The sequence below is a fragment of the Hydra vulgaris genome, chromosome 15 (genome assembly GCF_038396675.1).
Source record: "Hydra vulgaris chromosome 15, alternate assembly HydraT2T_AEP".
Lineage (NCBI taxonomy): Eukaryota > Metazoa > Cnidaria > Hydrozoa > Anthoathecata > Hydridae > Hydra > Hydra vulgaris.
Window position 1 is genome coordinate 7692501 of NC_088934.1, and position 19813 is coordinate 7712313.

The 19813-nt window shown below is 28.8% G+C and overlaps 2 protein-coding genes across 5 annotated transcripts in view; both read left to right on the forward strand.

Moving 5' to 3' along the window:
- The window catches only part of LOC136072098 (mitochondrial inner membrane m-AAA protease component paraplegin-like), a 69890-nt gene that overhangs the window by 42599 nt on the left and 7478 nt on the right, over positions 1-19813 (forward strand). For all 4 annotated transcript variants that reach the window (XM_065820387.1, XM_065820389.1, XM_065820388.1 and 1 more), the window contains exons 10-15: positions 2320-2428; positions 5951-6074; positions 6149-6311; positions 6765-6875; positions 10581-10696; positions 10884-10967. In XM_065820387.1, the coding sequence (XP_065676459.1) occupies positions 2320-2428; positions 5951-6074; positions 6149-6311; positions 6765-6875; positions 10581-10696; positions 10884-10967 (707 nt within the window). The remainder of the gene's footprint in view (positions 1-2319; positions 2429-5950; positions 6075-6148; positions 6312-6764; positions 6876-10580; positions 10697-10883; positions 10968-19813) is intronic.
- The window catches only part of LOC136072099 (transmembrane prolyl 4-hydroxylase-like), a 116997-nt gene that overhangs the window by 38397 nt on the left and 58787 nt on the right, over positions 1-19813 (forward strand). The window lies entirely within an intron of this gene.

Below are 19813 nucleotides of genomic sequence, written 5' to 3' on the forward strand. Positions count from 1 at the left end.
AGCAGTATCTACACACACTTTAAAGTGTGTTTTTAAAGCACACACATTGAAGTGAGTAATGTTAAACAGCAGTATACAAATATAATATTTATTTAAATGCTCTCTTAGAGTCCCTAATTTTAAATGTTCACCATAACTTTTGAATAAAGAAACGCTTCCTACAATCACACCTATAAAATGATGCCACATTATGGTAATATATGCTAGTTTGGGGTAGAGGTCTGAGAGAATAGGCCCCACTACCCATAATTATGGGTGCACATTATTCCACTCTGGCCAAAACTGTTCACCACAACTAGATCTACTAAAAGATATCAAATAATCAGTAAAGTCTTGCCAACTTTTCTAATACAATATTATTGGTAATTTATTCTTGAATTCCAAATTATAAATAAACATATTTCCATTGAACCACAAATATTCTCCACAACAACAAGACCAACAAAACAATATGAAAAGTGAATCTTTTGCAGCAACTTGAACCTTGACTTTTTTTAATATTTAAAGAAACAATCTGACCATAGTTGTCTGATTATGAGATTTTTTTAAATATCATTTTTCAATTAATGCTCATGTTTATTAGAATGTTTTCTAACATTTTAAAGAATCTTTAAACACATAAGTTCTTACATGTTTCTTACAGAGATATTTGCTCAGACTATTTTAGCATTTTTTATATTGAGTTTGTTTTTACAAGTTTTATAGGCCTTTCTCTTTTGAAACTATAAAAGTTGTGTCTCTTATTTTAGTTGTGTTGTTCTCTTATTAACAAATTACAACTTACTATATAACAAAATTATACAGAAAACTTGTCTAAAAAATAAAAAAGTTAAATTTTTAAAAAGTAGATCTCACGATCTACTTTTTAAAAATGCTTAGTTTCCTCAAGTTTATGTCTTATTCAAGTCAAAAAATGATTTTTTAAATTATGTGAAATTTAACAATTAATATATTGTCAATATTATTATTTTTTTAACTTAAAAAAATAAGTACTATAGAAATAATGCACCAGAAGATGGAGTGGAGATGTGTAACGCATTGGTCTTCTTTTAGAACATCTTTTTTATCAAAAGATTAAACATCATGACCATTTTTTTTTTTAATTTTTTATCAGATTTTTTTGATTTCAATGGGATTTTGTTTATTTTAATCTGATTTTTTTAAATTTATATCTGATTTTTTGATTTTATTTTATTCAAATTTTATATAATTTAATCTTAATAACATAACAATTCTATATCAGGGTTCAAAAATATTATGTATAAAAATATAGCTAAAATATATTATATGCATATATATTCTAATAAATATATACATTAACATTTCAAAAAATATGGACATTAAGATTTTTTTTTTTTAATAATTTGTTACTATCTATATTTCTCACTGACATTAAACTCTCGGTTCTCATATTTATTAACAAATTACAACTTACTATATAACAAAATTATACAGAAAACTTGTCTAAAAAATAAAAATGTTAAAGCTATAAAACTAATTTTTAGAAAACTAGAAACTTGAAGTAGCACTATGAAATCAAGTATTTTTTCAAAGAAACATAAATTTACTATATAATAACTTATGTTAAAGAAACATACATATAAGATCTTTGTTATTGTTTTATTTCATAATAACTTATGTTAAAGAAACATACATATAAGATCTTTGTTATTGTTTTATTTCATAATAACTTATGTTAAAGAAACATACATATAAGATCTTTGTTATTGTTTTATTTCATAATAACTTATGTTAAAGAAACATACATATAAGATCTTTGTTATTGTTTTATTTCATAATAACTTATGTTAAAGAAACATACATATAAGATCTTTGTTATTGTTTTATTTCATAATAGTATCAAGTAAAGTAGTAAAAACATTTGCTAAGAATGTTTTAAAACCTAAAATTTTTGACGTTATTGGGATTTACTTTGACTACAAAAAAGATTTAACAATATCTGTTATCATTTATGTACATTTAAAAAGCAAGAGCATTTTAGTGTAAATTCATAGTAAAGTTTTCTTATTTCTTTAAGTATTTTTTAGAAAACACTTTCTTTTTTTTAAATTGCAAGTTCTCATTGCATTTCCTAAATGTCATTGATGTGGTCTTAAACTTTTGAACTGATTTCTTTTTAGTCTTCACTTTTTTCATCCGCTTTTTAAGGAAACTATATATAATTAATATTTATTTTTACAATATATAATAATATAGTATATAATAAGTAGGTTTAATATACTACAATTTATATATCAATATTTTTATTTTTATATTTACTAAAATGGTATAAAATCATTTTTTTAATGTTGTTTAAAGGGGTTGGTGCTGCTAGAGTACGAGATTTATTTTCTCAAGCTCGCAAAATGTCTCCATGTATTGTGTATATTGATGAAATTGATGCCATTGGAAGAGCAAGGAGACCAGGGTATTTTTTATAAATGTTTATTCTTTGTAATATTTTAGCCTACAATTATAATTCCTGCTAAGTAATGTTACTTAGTTTTGTATTTTTATATTTACACATAGGTATGGTTCTTATCAATTAATTTGGTGTTTCTTTTAAAAATTAAATAACATATTTTTATATTCTTTATCTGTTGTATTTAACATTTCTCTTGGCTGAACTGAGCATCACTGGAGTCACCATTGTAGTTATGATCATCATATTGTAACATCATCATCATATAGCATTTCTACAAAATGACAGTAAATATTGATATTTAACAGTGTCTATATTAAGGGGAAATCTTTTGTTCCACCTCTCTTGCATGATTTTGTTACCTCACCTTAAGATAAAGCTGAATTGTTTGCTAAGAACTTCTCATCATTCTCATCTCTTGATTCCAATAATCACATCCTCTTGTTATAGCTGACAAACAAGTTGATCCATACTTATCATGGAGAAAACATATACAAACAATCCTCTAAAAAGTATACAAAAAGTCCTAAAAACTTAATGAAAGTTACTAAAACTTATGTAACACTTTGTATATTTACCTTTATAAATAAAAAAAACAATAAATTCAAGTTAAGCATATCTAATGAAGGAAAATAGAAACTCTTAAATGTTTAAATGGAGAGGAGCTATTAGTAAAAAGGAAGCCAGTTATTTAACAAAATTTATTTATCATAAAAAGCATAAATTGTTAACAAAAAAGAACAGAGTATACATCTTTTAAACAAACTTACTCAAAAAGTAACAGTATATAGATATTTAATGAAGTATACAGGGTGTGTCCCCAAAATAACCGAACTTCATATTTAAATCATTTAACATGCAGCGCCATCCATTGATAATTTGCAGCATGAAAAAGATACATTCATCCTCTTTCAAACGTACCTACATTCATGTAAATCGGATGACAGATGTGAAAGTTACAGCCATTTCAATAAAAGAAAAACTCGTCCTAATGTTACAAAACAAAAATGGAACAAAGAGCGAATATAAAATTTTGTGTTAAACTTGAAAAAAAATTCGCTGAGACATACGAATTGATGAAAAAAGTTTATGGTGATGATTGTATGAGTCGTACTCAAGTTTATACGTGGTTTACATAATTTAAAAATGATCGCGAGGATTTAAATGGCGATCTGAGGCCAGGTCATCCAGAAGCTAGTAATCGTGCTGAATTGGTGGAAAAAGTCCGTGAAATCATTGGTATCGATGCAAATTTTACTACGAGAATGTTGGCTGAGGAATTAAATACAAGTAAAAACGCTATTTGGAGAATTTTAACTCAAGATTTGGGTAAAAGAAAGGTATGTGCGCGTTTTGTTCCACATAAATTAAATGAAGACCAAAAAATCGCTCGTGTGGAGCAAAGACATTGTTGAAGCTGTTGAAAACGATCCAGACTTTCTTGATTCGATCATAACTGGTGATGAGTCATGGTACTTTAAATATGACCCTGAAACTAAGCGTCAATCTGCTGAATGGAACTCCAAAGGCGAGCCAAAACCAAAAAATATGCATTTCCAGAAGTCTCGAATCAAGACAATGTTGATTACTTTTTATGATTCAAAGGGTATTGTCCACAAGGAATTTGTTCCAGAAGGTCAAACTGTTAATGGAGAATACTATTTAGGCGTTTTAGATCGTTTGTGGAAAAGAATTAGTCGTGTTAGACCTGAATATACAGCAGGGCAACAACTGTTTTTATTGCACGACAATGCACCACCTCACGACCAAAAAAGTGAACGAATTTTTGATGAAAAAATGGATTTCTCTCATCAACCACCCTCCATATTTGCCTGATCTATCACCATGTGACTATTTTCTATTTCCAAAACTGAAAACCAAGATGAAAGGAGCATGTTAATATCCCAGCCATTCAAGCAGCTGTAACCGTGATGCTGAAGAACATTCCTATAAATGACATAAAAAAATCTATGCATGCGCTGGTTGATCGTGCTAAACATTGTATTGAGTCTGATGGAACCTACTTTTAATAAATAATAACTTTCAATGATAATATAATGTGTGTTTTATTTTATATCCAAAAAGTTCGGTTATTTTTGGGACACACCGTGTATATCTTTTCAATAAAATTTACTTAAAATTATAAATATAAAAAAAATTATAGATATTAGAAACTATATCTTTTCAACATTTCTTATAAACACATTATTTCAACAATATTTTTTTAACACATTTTATGACTACACTAACTACAAACAGATTTAATTTATGTGTTTCATCATGACAGGACACCACTTAACTTGCACAAACAACAATCTTGCTCTCAACAAAGCCAAGTTACATTATAACAAAGTACACCACTTAGCTAGCAAGGTCAACACTCTTGCTGTAAACTAAGCTAAGTCACAACAATTTGAAACCATGCAAACAACATAATAATCACTTACAAACTACAAACACATAACATAACACATCACAAACATAGAAACACTTCATATATAAAAGATATTTACACATTTACAAAATATAAACCCATATATTTTTCCTAAAAATTATTAGTTTTGCATAAATTTGGGAAAGGTTGGGTGTTGTAAGTTTTTATCTTCATATCATATGTTCAATCTCCATGACACCCCTGCTCAACTAGTACTGTGCTCAAATTATTTCTTCACACTCAGCAGCCATTATTTGTGTTTTGGAGTTAAAGAGTTAAGAGAGGGTTGAAACACAGTTATAAAAAGAAATGAGTGTTATAGACACCACTCAACCTGTTTCTCTGGCCAGCTTAAGTTTAAGAAACTTATTATTCAAAAAGGTTTTTCTTTTAGAGTTTTAGAGTTTAGGTTTGACAGTGAGTTCAATAAAATAAATCAAATAAAATTGTCCGAAAAAAAAAAAAAAAAAACAGTTAGCCTCTCTGACTGTAGTAGCCCTAGTTCTCCTCTCCCTCCCCCTCCCCCTCCCTTCCTCCTTTCCTCTTTCCATTAATGAAAAACGCATCAAGTGTTTTTTTTTGTTTGTTTTTTCTTAACAACTGGCACTTCTTTGCATCTTTGATTTATATTAATATTAATGTTCCTTTTTTCTGGGAAAATAATCTTATTAATAACAAAAAAAACACATTAAAATCCATGATTGTACGTATTTTATGCAAAGAAAATTAACATAAGGTAAATTTTAGCAAAACATTTCTAGGAGAAGTTTAAAGAAGAATCAGATAAATCACTTTAGAAACAAAAATGAACTAAAAAGCTAAGAATAGCTACAAAAAAGTTCAATTGTAGCCACAAAATTATTGAGAAAAATTGAATAAATTAAGCAGCTTTAAATATCATGCTATAAGCAAACTAAGATTGCAGAACTTTTATACAATGATTTTGTGGTTTATTCAAGAGTAGTTTTACAAAAAAAAAGTAGAAAGTGACACATAGACTTGACCTTGGAAGACCAAATAAACTTGACCAGATATTTTGGCAGAGTTAAATGACTTTTTTTTACTAATAATAGTGATATTTGATGTTTTTATAGACAAGGTGGCAACAGTGAACAAGAAAGTACCTTAAATCAACTACTTGTTGAAATGGATGGTATAAACAGTGGAGAGGGAGTAGTTATGTTGGCCTCAACAAATAGACCTGATATTCTTGACCAGGTTTAGTTTTTATTTTTATGTTAAGAATTTTATTCTTATGTGTTATTGGAACATATTTAGCATTTATCTTACAGGCTTTGATGCGTCCTGGTCGCTTTGATCGAACCATTACAATTGATTTACCTACACTTGTTGAGCGTAAAGACATTTTTGAAATCTATTTAAGTGATTTAAAGTTAGGGAGTTCATTAACTAAATACTCTGAGAGATTAGCAGAACTCACTCCTGGAAAAAGCGGCAAGTATTGTTTTTTAGTTTTTGGTTTAAAGCAGGTTATGTAATTAATATTATAATTATGAATATAGTTATGATATTAAATTATAATTATTATGGTCGATAACTCTGCTTATTATATTTTTTATAAATTATAAATTTTTAAAAAGTAATTTATACCTAATAGTTATATTAATCCGAGTTGTAAATTAAACTTAAATAATTATGAAATTATACTAAAATTTTTATATGAAATTTTCATTAACTTTTATAGTTAATTTTCTATGAAACAACTTTAGCGTTAAAATTTATAAAATATTGTTTAATAATGAAATAAATGTGAATATCAATAATCTTGATAATGTAATTTTCATTTTTTTGAGTAATATTTGTTTACTTTTTTATTTACATTTATAACTAAGAGTTTTCAACTTATTTTTGATAAAAATTGCTTTTTAAAACTTTTGAATTTTGTAGGAGCTGATATAGCAAACATTTGTAATGAGGCTGCGTTGCATGCAGCTCGGTTAAATGAAAAATGTGTGGACTCTGCAAATTTTGAGTATGCTGTTGAACGTGTAATTGCAGGTTCTTTTTACTTTTTTTTTATTTTATAGTTATTAACAAATACTTTTTTTAATTTACTAAGTTTAATCATTACATAAATAAAATTTGAATATTGTTATTGATTCTGTTTACAAAATATTTTTATTTATTATTTAATGTATTTTATTTGTTAATATCTTAAAATAAAATGTTGTAAATTTTTCCATTTTTTGTTGCTACAATAAATGATGTATAAAAATTAAGAAATTAGAAAAATAAATATTTATAAAATTTTTTATATCTGTTCACTTATTAAGGGTAAAGAAGGCCACCACAGTCAATGAGACTACTCATTTTGTTTTTAATTGTTTTTTAAATTTTAAATTTTTAACTCAATAACTCTGAATAACAAACCTTGATTAAAATAACAAGCTTTTTTTTTCCAGCCTTTAAAATGGAGAAACAAGTTTTTTTATCTTAAATGTCTTTTTATATTAATGTTAGGTTTGGAAATGTTAAAATGTTTCAAAACATTTCTCTTTGCATTATATTGTCTCAATGCAATGTGTTATCTAAAATATATTGTCTCTATGCAATATATTGTTTAAAACATTGTCACTATGTATATATTTTTTAAAATGTATTGTTTGTAAGCAATATATTGTCTTAAGGAGGCTATACTAAGGTTTATTACAACAATTTTATTCTTTAACTCAGTTTTATGCTTTGGAGAACAGTTTACAGAAGATTTGAGTTTAACATTTAAGTTTAAAAAAATAGTAATGTTCACGAAATTAAAATTTTATGTCAGGTAAAACCAGTTTTTTAAAAACATGTTACTGAAAAAGAGTTAATTGAGAAACCTGTGATAAACTTAACATAAATATTATATAAATATACTTATATGAATTTATATAAATATATTATAGTTTTCTAACACATTCTATGCTTCATTCTTTGCCAAAGAAGTTATTGTCTATTAAAAAGTAAAAGTCTATCAAGGAGTTTTTTATTTTTTATGAAGGTTAATAAAGGATACATGTATATATATTAGGGTGTCCCAAAAAACAACATTTTTGAAAAATATATGCAGAGACCCCCTTAATGTGTTCGATCTAATACAAAAACACTAGATTTAAAATTTTTTTGAATAAAAAATATTTTAAGGGGTCCCTCAAGACCCTCGAATATTTAATGGGTCCCTAATATTTAATGTCAACCTGGTACTCAAATGAAACAAAATTATATAAAAATTTCAAAAATAATATTTAATTTTGAAAAATTTTAACTTATTTATCAAAATTGTCATAAAAATACATAAAAAATGCATTTTTTTGTTTTTTGTTAAAAAACGTAATTTTTCATGTAATAAAACCAAAAATAACAATTCTATATTTGAAATCTATATTATTTTTGAAATTTTTATATAAGTTCGCTTCATTTGAGTACCAGGTTGACATATTTTTGAAAAATTTTTTTTTTGAAAATATTAGGGACCCATTAAATATTCCAGGGTCTTGAGGGACCCCTTAAAATATTTTTTATTCAAAAAAATTTTAAATCTAGTGTTTTTGTATTAGATCGAACACATTAAGGGGGTCTCTGCATATATTTTTCAAAAATGTTGTTTTTTGGGACACCCTAATATATATAAATGATAAATGTATATATTTTAGAATTGGAGCCACAGTCTTCACATGTTCAATATAGCTATTTTCCAGGCATGGTGTGAACTCCAAACATTTATATTTTAATACTAATAAATGCAGGTCAAATAAGTATTTGTTTCAAAAAGTTGTGTTAATTGGAGCTTGGGAACAATACAATTATGTTTAAAATACAGTATCCCCTGCTAAAGAGTTAGGGGACCATAATTTGGGGTCTTCTTATCCCCAAGCTTCAATTACCATAATTTTTTGTGACACATCCTCATTTGACATTGATATTAAAATAGAAATATTATGAGTTCACACTATGCCTGTGAAATAGCTATATTGAACTTGTGAAAGCTCTGCCTCTGTATTTAAATGGTACATGACAATAAATAATACATGACACTATTGCACTAATAAACTATTTTTATTAGTTACAAAAACCTTGATAAAAAATGTTGAATTTTTAATTTGTTTTAGGAAAACAGGTGTCTTAGCATTTCTACTTTAATAAGTAATAATTTGAAAAAAGCTTTTTACATTTAGTTGATACATTTTAATGTTTTTAGTGCGCCTGGGTACCTAAGAGTACAGGATTTGCCCAGGTTGAATAAAGGACTGTTTATGTCAGCCATAAATACTCAATGCAGTGTTTAAATTATCACACTTTTAACCTAAATAAAAAGCGAGTATTGGATCAAATTTTAGTTTAAATTTTTAACTGTTTTTTAAAGGGATTCCCAAGTGCAGAAACAAGTTATGTTTTTTTTTTGTAAATAAACAGAAAATAAGTTTTAAGTTTATTAAAATAAACAAAACAATTGATTTATTGAAATATTAACAAAAAACATTTGTTTTTATGCCATTATACTTCCAGTTTAGAGGTTATTATTAACTCCATGAATCTGCATAGTTTTTTCGTTATAAAAATATCTGGTTTTAATAATAAATCTACTTACCGCAAAGTTTTTTATACGATTTACACAACTAAACAATTAGATTGGGTTTTCCCCTTTTTTTAAAAAATTGTTTTGCGCATCAGTTCAACTGGAAACTTAGAACAAAATAAAAATTGTACTTAAACGAAGAATACTGCTTTTCTAACATTGTTTTACTTTTTATTTCCATTAAAATATTTTGTTTTTGTATACCTTGAAATTTCTTATTAATATGCATTATTTCTTACTAAATCCAAAAAAATCAATAAAGAAGAAAAAAATTTTTGGTTTTAAAATTTTATAAGCAGAACTTGTTTTTAACAAATACCAGTATAATACCAATAAAAATATAAGTTAGACTTTTAAAGCGTTTATTTATTTATCATGTTATTTTTATTTGTTTTATAAAAGGTTATATACAAAAGTATTCTTCTTCATAAAAATTAATTGCAATAGGAAAAACCCAAACATAACATTTGTAACTCGAGTTTAAGCTATTTGAAAGATTTTTTTTGTATTGATGTCATTTATCAACTACAAAAGCTCATTAAACAGACCAGTATTTAAAAAAAAAAAAATCAAAAAGCCTGCACTTACCTTTGAGAAAAATAAAATGACATCAAAAATTATATAGTTTTTTGCTAATGTCTCGATAAATAATGTGTTCTGAAAATTTAACATTAAACTTATTTTTTAAGGATTATTTATGATATGAACACAACTTGACTTAGCACTTGGTTATCACTTTAACTAAAGTAAAAAAAAATTATTAAATTGCTTTAATTTTTATTTTATTTTAATTCACCTCCCCAAGTCCGACAAGGCCACTACAGACAAGGAGACTACTTAATTGTGGTTTTAACCCTCTCTCAGCTCTCTAACTCCGAAATACTAACCTTGACAAACAAGGCCACTGTGCAGAGAAACAAGTTGAAAATAATCATAGATAACAGAATACATGTTGATTTTCAATTGATTATGATGTCAAGGCAGAGTTTTAAACTGAGGTCTAAGACTGAGCATATTCTAGCAGGGTCACTTGCAGCTTACATAAGCTTAATCTAGGAGGGTTAAATGCACTACATTAGCAGGCAGATTACATTTATTTATAACAATATGCATTTTTCTTTAGGTATTGAAAATGCATTTTTCTTTAGGTATTCAAAAGCGTACCAACACAATGAGTGATATAGAAAGACGTATAGTTGCGTATCATGAAGCTGGTCATGCTATTGTCAATTGGATGTTAAAATACACTGAACCTGTGCTTAAGGTTTTTAGAATTGAAAATTCTTTTATTCTTTTGCTTTTATAGAAATAAAGTACAAAAAATATAAATAACACATTTAACAAAATAAGAAAAATATTTGATGTATATAATAAATTTTTGAATAAAAATGGTGCTTGTTCGTGTTGATGGATTGACTGAATTTTTATCATTTTAAAAATTTTATGTTTAGATATCAATTATACCTCGAATGTCTTCTCCTTTTGGATACACACAAAAGTTTCCGCTTGACATAAAACTTCATACTAATGAACAGGTTTAAGTTTGAGTGTACTCAGTGTTCATTATTTTTATTTAGGTTTGAAATATTTTTTTGATTTATAATCAAATAAAACAATTTTATATTTTATTACTTTTTAAGTATTTAAAAAAAACAACAACATGATATTCTTTAATCGTAACGTTGTTTTGTTGTTGTGGTGTAAATTGTAACATGTTCCATTGTTAAAATGTTAATCATAACATGTTTCATTGTTACAGTGTTAATCATAACAAATTTCATTGTTACAATGTTTATTGTAACATGTTTTGTTGTTACAATTAAAAAATATCAATATAATAATTGTTCATCTTTTACACCGGTATTAAACTTTTATATAATTGGTATCTTTATTAAAGCTAATTAGTCATAATGTAATTAGTAGTGTGTGTTAGGAAACAATTCAAATATTTTGAAAAAGACATTTACAGTAAAATTTATCCTAAACAAACAGTTTGGCTCACAACAGCATGCTTTTAATGTTATAAATTTGTCAAACATTTTTTTGATTTATTATCTTCTCATTTACTGAAACATTTTTCTAATTTTGACTTGTTTTCTTTTGTTGAAAAGTTAAATAGAGTTGATATAATAGACAAGTTTACAGAAAACTAATTTACAAATATTCCACTTAAAGAAACTATAAAAGTAGCTACAGATTTGTTCTTTAAAACATAACTAGTTCAAAATACTTTTTTAAGGCTCAATTAAAAGTTTTACTTTAATTTTCAAAATATGCTTCTCATTTCTTATTTAACTAAAAATATTATGATCAATGAAAATATAATGAAAATAGATAATGGCATTGCAATAATTTTTTCTCTATCACCAATTATAGCAAATATGTTTATCAGGTTCCATGAGCAAATATGCTGTAATAATTGCCAATCTTCCGTACCAATTTTTTACGAATGTTATGTGGATGACAATATTGCTATTTTAAATTCAGAGTTTGAAGCTCAAGATTTCTTTATATATCTCATAAAAAACATAAGATAAAAAATCTAAATTTGCTATGGAAAATCCAGTTGCATTTTAAGATGCTTATCAAAAAGTCTAATTCGCATCAAAGTTTATCACAAAAAAACATAAATGGGTCTTTTACAAAAAAATTTTAGTTTTGTTCTTTCTTGTTATAAAATTAGTTGTTTTATTGATAGTAAATCTAAATATATGTAAATATTATTTATAAAAATATAAACATATGGCTTTGATTTGATAAAGACATATTGACTTCTTTAAATAAACACGCATTTTATTATATTGTAAATTTATCAGTCTACTTTATTATTATTATTTTTATTACTAATGCTATTATTTTTAGCTATTTACTATGTCATTATTATTTGTGATTTTTATTGGCTTGTAACAATTATTGTCCATTATTGTTTTTCTGTAATGTCTTCAGTTTCAGATTTTAAACTAATGTTTTAAGTGTAACTCGATACAGGTCAAGATTTTAAAATATTGTGTTTTTCTGCAGGATTATCAGAAAGCTTCCTGATAATCCTATTGAAAGAGAAACTGACAGTAAAAGTTCAAGTTAGATGTTTTTTTACTAATTTGTTACTGCTCTGTCTTATGAGAACATTGAGTTGAACTTCTTGTAGAATAAGCTTACATATTTGACATATGAAACACAAACCTTGACAAACAAGGCCACTGCACTGTGAAACAAGTTGAGCGCGGTACTACTAGGGACGTGGTGGGGATCGAACTCAGAACTTCTTGCTTATGAGGCAAACGCTCTACCATTACACCACTACCGCATTTATATATTTATATAAAAGCATTTATATAATTTATACCGCATTTATATATTTATATAAGTATACATATATATATGTATATATATATATATGTGTGTATATATATTATATATATATTGGCATGAAGTCTATAAATTTTTTGATTAAATCTTGTGGCACAGTATTGCTTGCAGTTTTAAACTGCAGCAAGTTAGTGGACTTGCTTTTTTGTATTTTGGATTTCATCAACTCCAAAGATTTGCAAAAGGATTCAAATCAGGTGAGCAAGCAGGTTACTACCAGCACCAGATTCAATGTTTTTCCTCCTTGTATTGAGCATGCTGTGTGGCAAGGAGTGTTATCTTTTTAAAATTGTCATGCAAAGTCAGCTTCGGAAATTTTCACTCAGAGTAGTTATTTAACTTCAAATTAATTCTTGAAGAAAAAAAAATCAAATAATTAAAATTATAAGTATTGTATTGTGTCTCACCTTTTATTTAAAATAAAATTAGTTTCAAATTAAAATTAGTGTTTGATTTATATTCATTTAAAGTTGCATTTAGAGATAAAAAAAAATTAGAAGTGTGCTAGTACTTTCTGGAAGCACTTTATACAGTGGAGAAAATAGAATTAGCCTCACCATGTACTAATCCAATATTTTGTAAATCTGTAAGCAAGTTTTTGCAGTGCATCTTTTGTATCCACACACATATAATTATTGTTACAAATAACAACTTATAATATACAGGTATATGTACTGCAAAAACAACTGTACCGCAAAAACCACAATGTTGGCATTAGTGACCTAGCATGTAGAAAAAGATTCAGGATTCAAAAAACTTGATATATTATGATAGCTAATATGTCAGCCTATAGATTAAAGCAGCTTTAGTGATTTTTTTTATTTGTTAAATACTTTGGTATTTGCGCTAGAGTAAAAATTTATAAAAGTGTGTAGTTTTTTTTGTTTTGTAGGAGCCTAGAAGCCATATCAAAGAATAAGTTAGCAAAATATAGATTTTCTATTACCTATGGATAAGAAACTGAAAAAATTTTTTTTTCTCAAGTAGTTATTAATCTTTATAACACCCTCATAAAGAAAGGAAGTATTATTGTTGTTTTTGGGATACATTTTATAGAACTCACTTTATAGACTATGTTTTGAAATAAAAAACAGCAACAATAAATTACCATTGTATTTGATTTTTTTTAAAGAAAATAGTATATATTTTTCTTAAAAACAATATTTGAACACAGCAGTAATAACACAGATATCTAAAATGGCTGCAAACTTTATTAAATTATTATAATAATAGGTTACTACAACAATGTTAAGATAACATAGATAAATAATAAAATAGTACTTTAATTCAAAAAAAGATTATTGATTGTCATTGCATTCATTATAATGGTCGTATATCAGTCTTTTAGATGTGGAGAAGTGCTGGTTTGCTGGTAAAAGCATAACCGGTTTAACACCATCAACTCTGCAACTAACTTTGCTGCAAATTGAACGGAGAACATCAAGACAATTAGGACATTGCTTTAGGCCAAAAGCTTGACATTTCCTTTGTTTGCAAAAACATTCAACTTTACATTTAATAAATTTTTCTTTAGTTTCTTCTTTCTTTTGGCTTCCTTCTTATGCTATTTCTATGTTATTTTTTTCTAACTCTATTTGATTAAAAAAATTATCGTTAAACATTTTAGAGTACATTAGTCGCTTACAGAACATATCTAAATACTAAAAAACAACTTTCAAGTAAAAATTTAGATTTTGCTCTAGGTTCAAACACAAAGTAAGTTTTAATAAATTCTTGCAATTACTATGTTCTAAAAATGTTATTGATTTTTAATACGTAAAAAAACACGATGCAAACTTTGTTTAAAACACTGCAATGACATCTTTAGAATCAAGAGGTTACATAGAATCAAATATAATCATAGTAAAATGTGAGAACACATGTATAGCGTATAAAATTTTTAGGTATATCTATCTTGTGGTTTTTGTGGTGCATCTGGTATTTTCTCCAAGATTAAGTTAGCAGTAACTGGTTTTATTTAAAGCAGATCAAATAATATTAGGACACGCCAAATTTCAGCTTCATAGTTTCACTAGCTGCAGAGATACAATCGATAAATTAAATGCGGTTTTTGGGGTTCACATACAAAAAACAACAAAAGTTCATTTAACAATAACAACAAAACTATTTCTTAAAAATTAATCAAACTAGCTGGGAAGAACTTTAAGCAACTCTAAACACATTCAGTTTTTCTCAAAAGCAAATAATAAAAAAGTTATTGAGATGTGCTTTTTTTAGTGTTTTTGCGGTACGTATACCTGTAGCATAATTAAATTGCGGTACATTTGATAAAACATAAAGCTTATAATACTTGATATTTGCGGTAACAAATAGAATTAGCCTCATCAATAATTATTTTCAGTTTGCTGAAAATAATTATTGATGAGGCTGCTGCTCAGCACATGACTGCATCTCAAATTCGTGCTAATTTATAATTACCTGTATCTGTTCAACGTGTGAGACAAATCTTACATGAAGATCCAAACACAGTTTGGAAAAAGCGTAAGCCAAAACCAACTTACTGCTCGTCATAAAGAAGTTAGATCACAATTTGCAAAAGAACACATGTCTTGGCAGGAAGAGTGGCATCCAGTTCTCTTTAGTGATGAAAAAAATTTCAATTTAGATGGTCCTGATGGTTATCAATATTACTGGCATGATCTTTGAAAAGAGAAAGAAACTTGGATGAGTCATAACTTTGGTGGTGGAACTGTTATGGTTTGGGGGGCTTTTTCCTGCTGGAGAACTCCCACTGGCATATATTTTTACAAAAATGAATTCACAGGACTACAATGACTTATTAGAAATAAGTTTGCTTGAACATGGTGAGGAATCGATGGATGAAAATTTCACTTTTCAACAAGATATGCTGCTATCCATAATTCAAAGCTTACAAAAGCTTGGTTTAGGGAAAAAAATGTTCACATAATAGAATGGCCCGCATGTAGTTCCCATTTTAACCCAATTGAAAATCTATGGGGAATACTTTCTAGAAAGGTTTATGAAAATGGTAAGCAATTTGAATCCACCTTGGAGTTGAAAACTTGTATCAGAGAAGCTTGGAATAAAATATCTATAGAAAATATCCAAAATCTTGTGACTATTATGTCAAGTCGCGTATTTGAAGTCACTAAAAATTCAGGAAGCAATAATAAACATTAAATGAGCGTGAAAACAAAATATTTTCTGTATTTTCTTGTATATAGCAAAATGAGGCTAATTCTATTTTCTCCACAAATCGAATACTTTTAATTTTTTTTTCCATTTGTAATTAGTTAATCATACCAATTTATAAATTTTTTAGTTTTAGTAGAAGATAATAAGAAATAAAGTAGATTTGATATTTGTTTTACTGCCATTTTTGTTAAATTATATATATATATATATATATATACATATATATATATATATATATATATATATATATATATATATATATATATATATATATATATATATATATATATATATATATATATATTTTAAACATCCTTGCTTCCAACAAGGCTGCAAGCAGCCACTAATTAAAGCAAGATAACGATTGACAGACGACTTAAAAGATTGCAAATTATATGAGTCAGGAAAGCAAGATGAAGGAAGCGAATTCCAAAGAGCTGATGTTCGAGGAAAAAAACTAGACAAATAAGCGTTTTTGGAGCACTTAGGAACAGTGACAGAAAAAGGATGACACTTAATTGAATGACGAGTAACACGAGAATGAGTTATAGTAGATGGCACAAGAGATGCTAGCTCTTTAGAGCAGTGCCCATTATAGTATTTGTAGAAAAGAGAAAGAGAAGCAACATTACGACGATGTGATAATGGTTGGAGGTTGGCTGCAAGAGCAGGTCCAACTATGTTTTCAATGCGTTTTTGCACCTTGTCTAAAAGAGAAAGGGCATCATTAGAGGATCCGCCCCAGATATGGCAACAATGTTCCATACAAGGCCGGATTTGAGATTTATAGAGATAGAGAATAGAATCCGAAGTAAGAAAGTGATGAGCTCGATAAAAAGATGCAACCTTATCAGATGCTAATTTTGCAACTGATTTGATATATGGTTTCCAAGAAAGATTGGAAGTAAGAGTTAATCCTAGAAGATAAAGAGTAGGTGACTCATTGAGTACATCACCGTTCATAAATATAGGAAGATCTAAATTATTGCGATAACGATTGGCTGAAAAAAATTGAGTTTTATCTGAATTAAAGTTCACCAGCCACTGTGAGCCCCATGCTGTAGCAGAAGTAAGATCCTTTTCAAGCTCAAATGCCCCCTCCAAGCAATCAGAGGGTGTTGGTTTTTTATCACGACAAGAATAAATGGTAGTGTCATCAGCAATTAATGCCACCTTAGATGAGAGAATATCTGGAAGATCATTGTTGTAGATTAAAAAGAGTATAGGGCCAAGGAAAGAACCTTGAGGAACCCCTGAAGTTACAGAATAAGAAGAAGAGTGTTGTCCATTGAGGACAACTTTTATGCTTCGATTGGAAAGGAAGGATTCAATGATCTTAAAGATGTTGCCGGATACACCATAAGAAGAAAGTTTATGGAGAAGACCAGCATGCCAAACTTTATCAAAAGCTTTTGAAATGTCGAGAGCGATTACTGTTAACAAATCAGCTGTAGAACGAGAAGATCGAAATCCATATTGATGGTCAGAAAGTAAGTGATTAGATTCAAGATGAGAAATTAAGTGTTTTTTAATTAAAGATTCAAAAACCTTGCTTATGATAGGAAGAAGACTAATAGGACGGTAGTTAGACAAATCAGATCGCTCTCTAGAATTTTTGAAGATAGGGATAACAGATGCCGCTTTCCAGCATGCTGGAAAGCAAGACTCTGATAAGCACTTGTTAAATAGTTTTGAGAGTATAATGACAGCTCCGGAGAACACTTCTGCAAGACAATAACAGGTATGTTGTCCGGGCCACAAGCTGTAGAAGAGTCTAGGCAGGAAATCACTTTAGATACAGATGCTGGAGTGATATGAATGTCAAGCAATGGATCAACCAGTTTGTTGGCAATATCAGGTAGAAAGCAACTAGTGGAATCAAGAGATGATATTGATGAAAAGTTTTTAGCAAACAATTCAGCTTTGTCTTTAGGTGAGGTGACAAAGTCTGAACCATACAAGAGAGGTGAAATTATAGATTTGCCCTTATTATTGATATTATTAAAGATTCTCCAGAAGTCACGAGAGCCTAATTTTTGAGATGAGATACGAGATTTCATGACCTGAGAATAGCAGGTTTTGGTGTTAGACAAAACCTTTTTACAATTGTTTCTAGCAGTAATAAACAGACGCCTGTTTCCTGGAGAATTGTTTTGCTGATAAATATGGAAGTAACGGTTTCGATTGGCAATCGCAGCAGCACAGTGTGAAGAAAACCGTGGAGGAGAGTGAGGCTTGACCTGGAATCGTCGAGAGGGAATAAAAGATTTCATGCCAGCCTGAATCCACGAAGTTATGTAAGAAGCACATTTGTCGACAGGAAGATGAAAGATTTCTACCCAAGGGCCATCACGAAGAAAATCACGGAAAGAATCCCAGTCAGCTTTACTGTAGTTGTAAGAGGTTCGATAATAGGGGGATTCAGGTGATGAAGAAGAATGAGATATTAGTTTTAGAAAGATCAAACTGTGATCAGAAGAACCTAAGGGTGAATGTGGAGAAACTGAGCACTGACTAGGATCAGAAACAAGACATAAGTCGAGTAGAGAAGGTAAATGGTTCGGGTTGTCTGGAAAGCGAGTTGGAATGTTGACTATTTGAGTTAGGGATTGAGAAAGGCAAAAGTTGTGGGCTTTAATGCCTGCCGAATCACTGACACTAGAGCCAAGCCATTCAGAGAGGTGAGCATTAAAGTCACCAACAACAACTATATTAGCTGATGGATAAAGAGAGAGGGCTTGGTCAATATGATCAGAAATAACGTCAAAAAGTGTGCAGTTTTGAGATGAAGGAGAGCGATATAGAACAAAGAGAAAGGCAATAGAGTGAAGTGGTGCTAAATGAAAGCACATAAAAGAATAGTCTGTGGATTCAAACCTAGTTTCACAACAAATGGGTGCATTCTTACGAATGTAAATGCCCAGGCCAAGCATGTGACTATTGGAGTCTTTACGAATTAGAGGAAGATAACCATCAACACTAAGATCACAAGATGAGACAGCCGAACTCAAATTAGTCTCACAAAGAGCAAGTAGGTCTGGTGAACTTTGCAAGAGATAAGACTCAACAGAAGAAAAGTTACTTCGAAGACCACGAATATTAGTTAATGATAGGTTTAGAGAACTTGGTGATGATGATGGTTTTTTGTGTTTTATAGTTTTTGGTACTTTATTCATTTTTAAATTAGATTGAAGAACTTGACTCAAAGCATAGATAGTACTCAGAACACTGTTTAATAGCCCAAGCAATTGTCTCATTACTACTAATAAACCCTAAGCCGTAACAAAGGGCTCCAAATGTGGCTTCCGCAATGCACACCAAAAGTACAAACAGGGACACCATCCATGCGCAACATGGCACTGTTAATACTTTGATATTTTTCAGCTGTTGATAGAATCAGCCTCTCTGAGAGCTACCATAGAGTTCGGGAAACCTGACTACCAGCCGGCCTCAGAACCATAAAACTGAGTTTTAGAGCTGTACCCTCATTAGGAGATAATAGAATGAGTTGCCTAGTCATAAAAACAGAGACACAAGCAAAACCCATGCATTGAGTCAAGAAGATCCAGCATTCAACATCCTAAACTGGAAACAATGTATTAAAAATACATCTGCGCCAGCCTAATAGATGAAGAAGGGGTGCGAGGCTGGTTAACAGATAGAAACTGTTTACCCCTTAAGTCTTTGCCAAGGAGGCCTTCAACAAGACAGTAGTTGGGTGCATTTAACATCTGCCCAAGATGAGTATTTTTATCGAGACACCATCTCTAGCCTTTACTCAACCAAGAGTCCCAAGGCAGGGGGTGTTTTAAATCGGAGTTGGCATCTCCTAGCC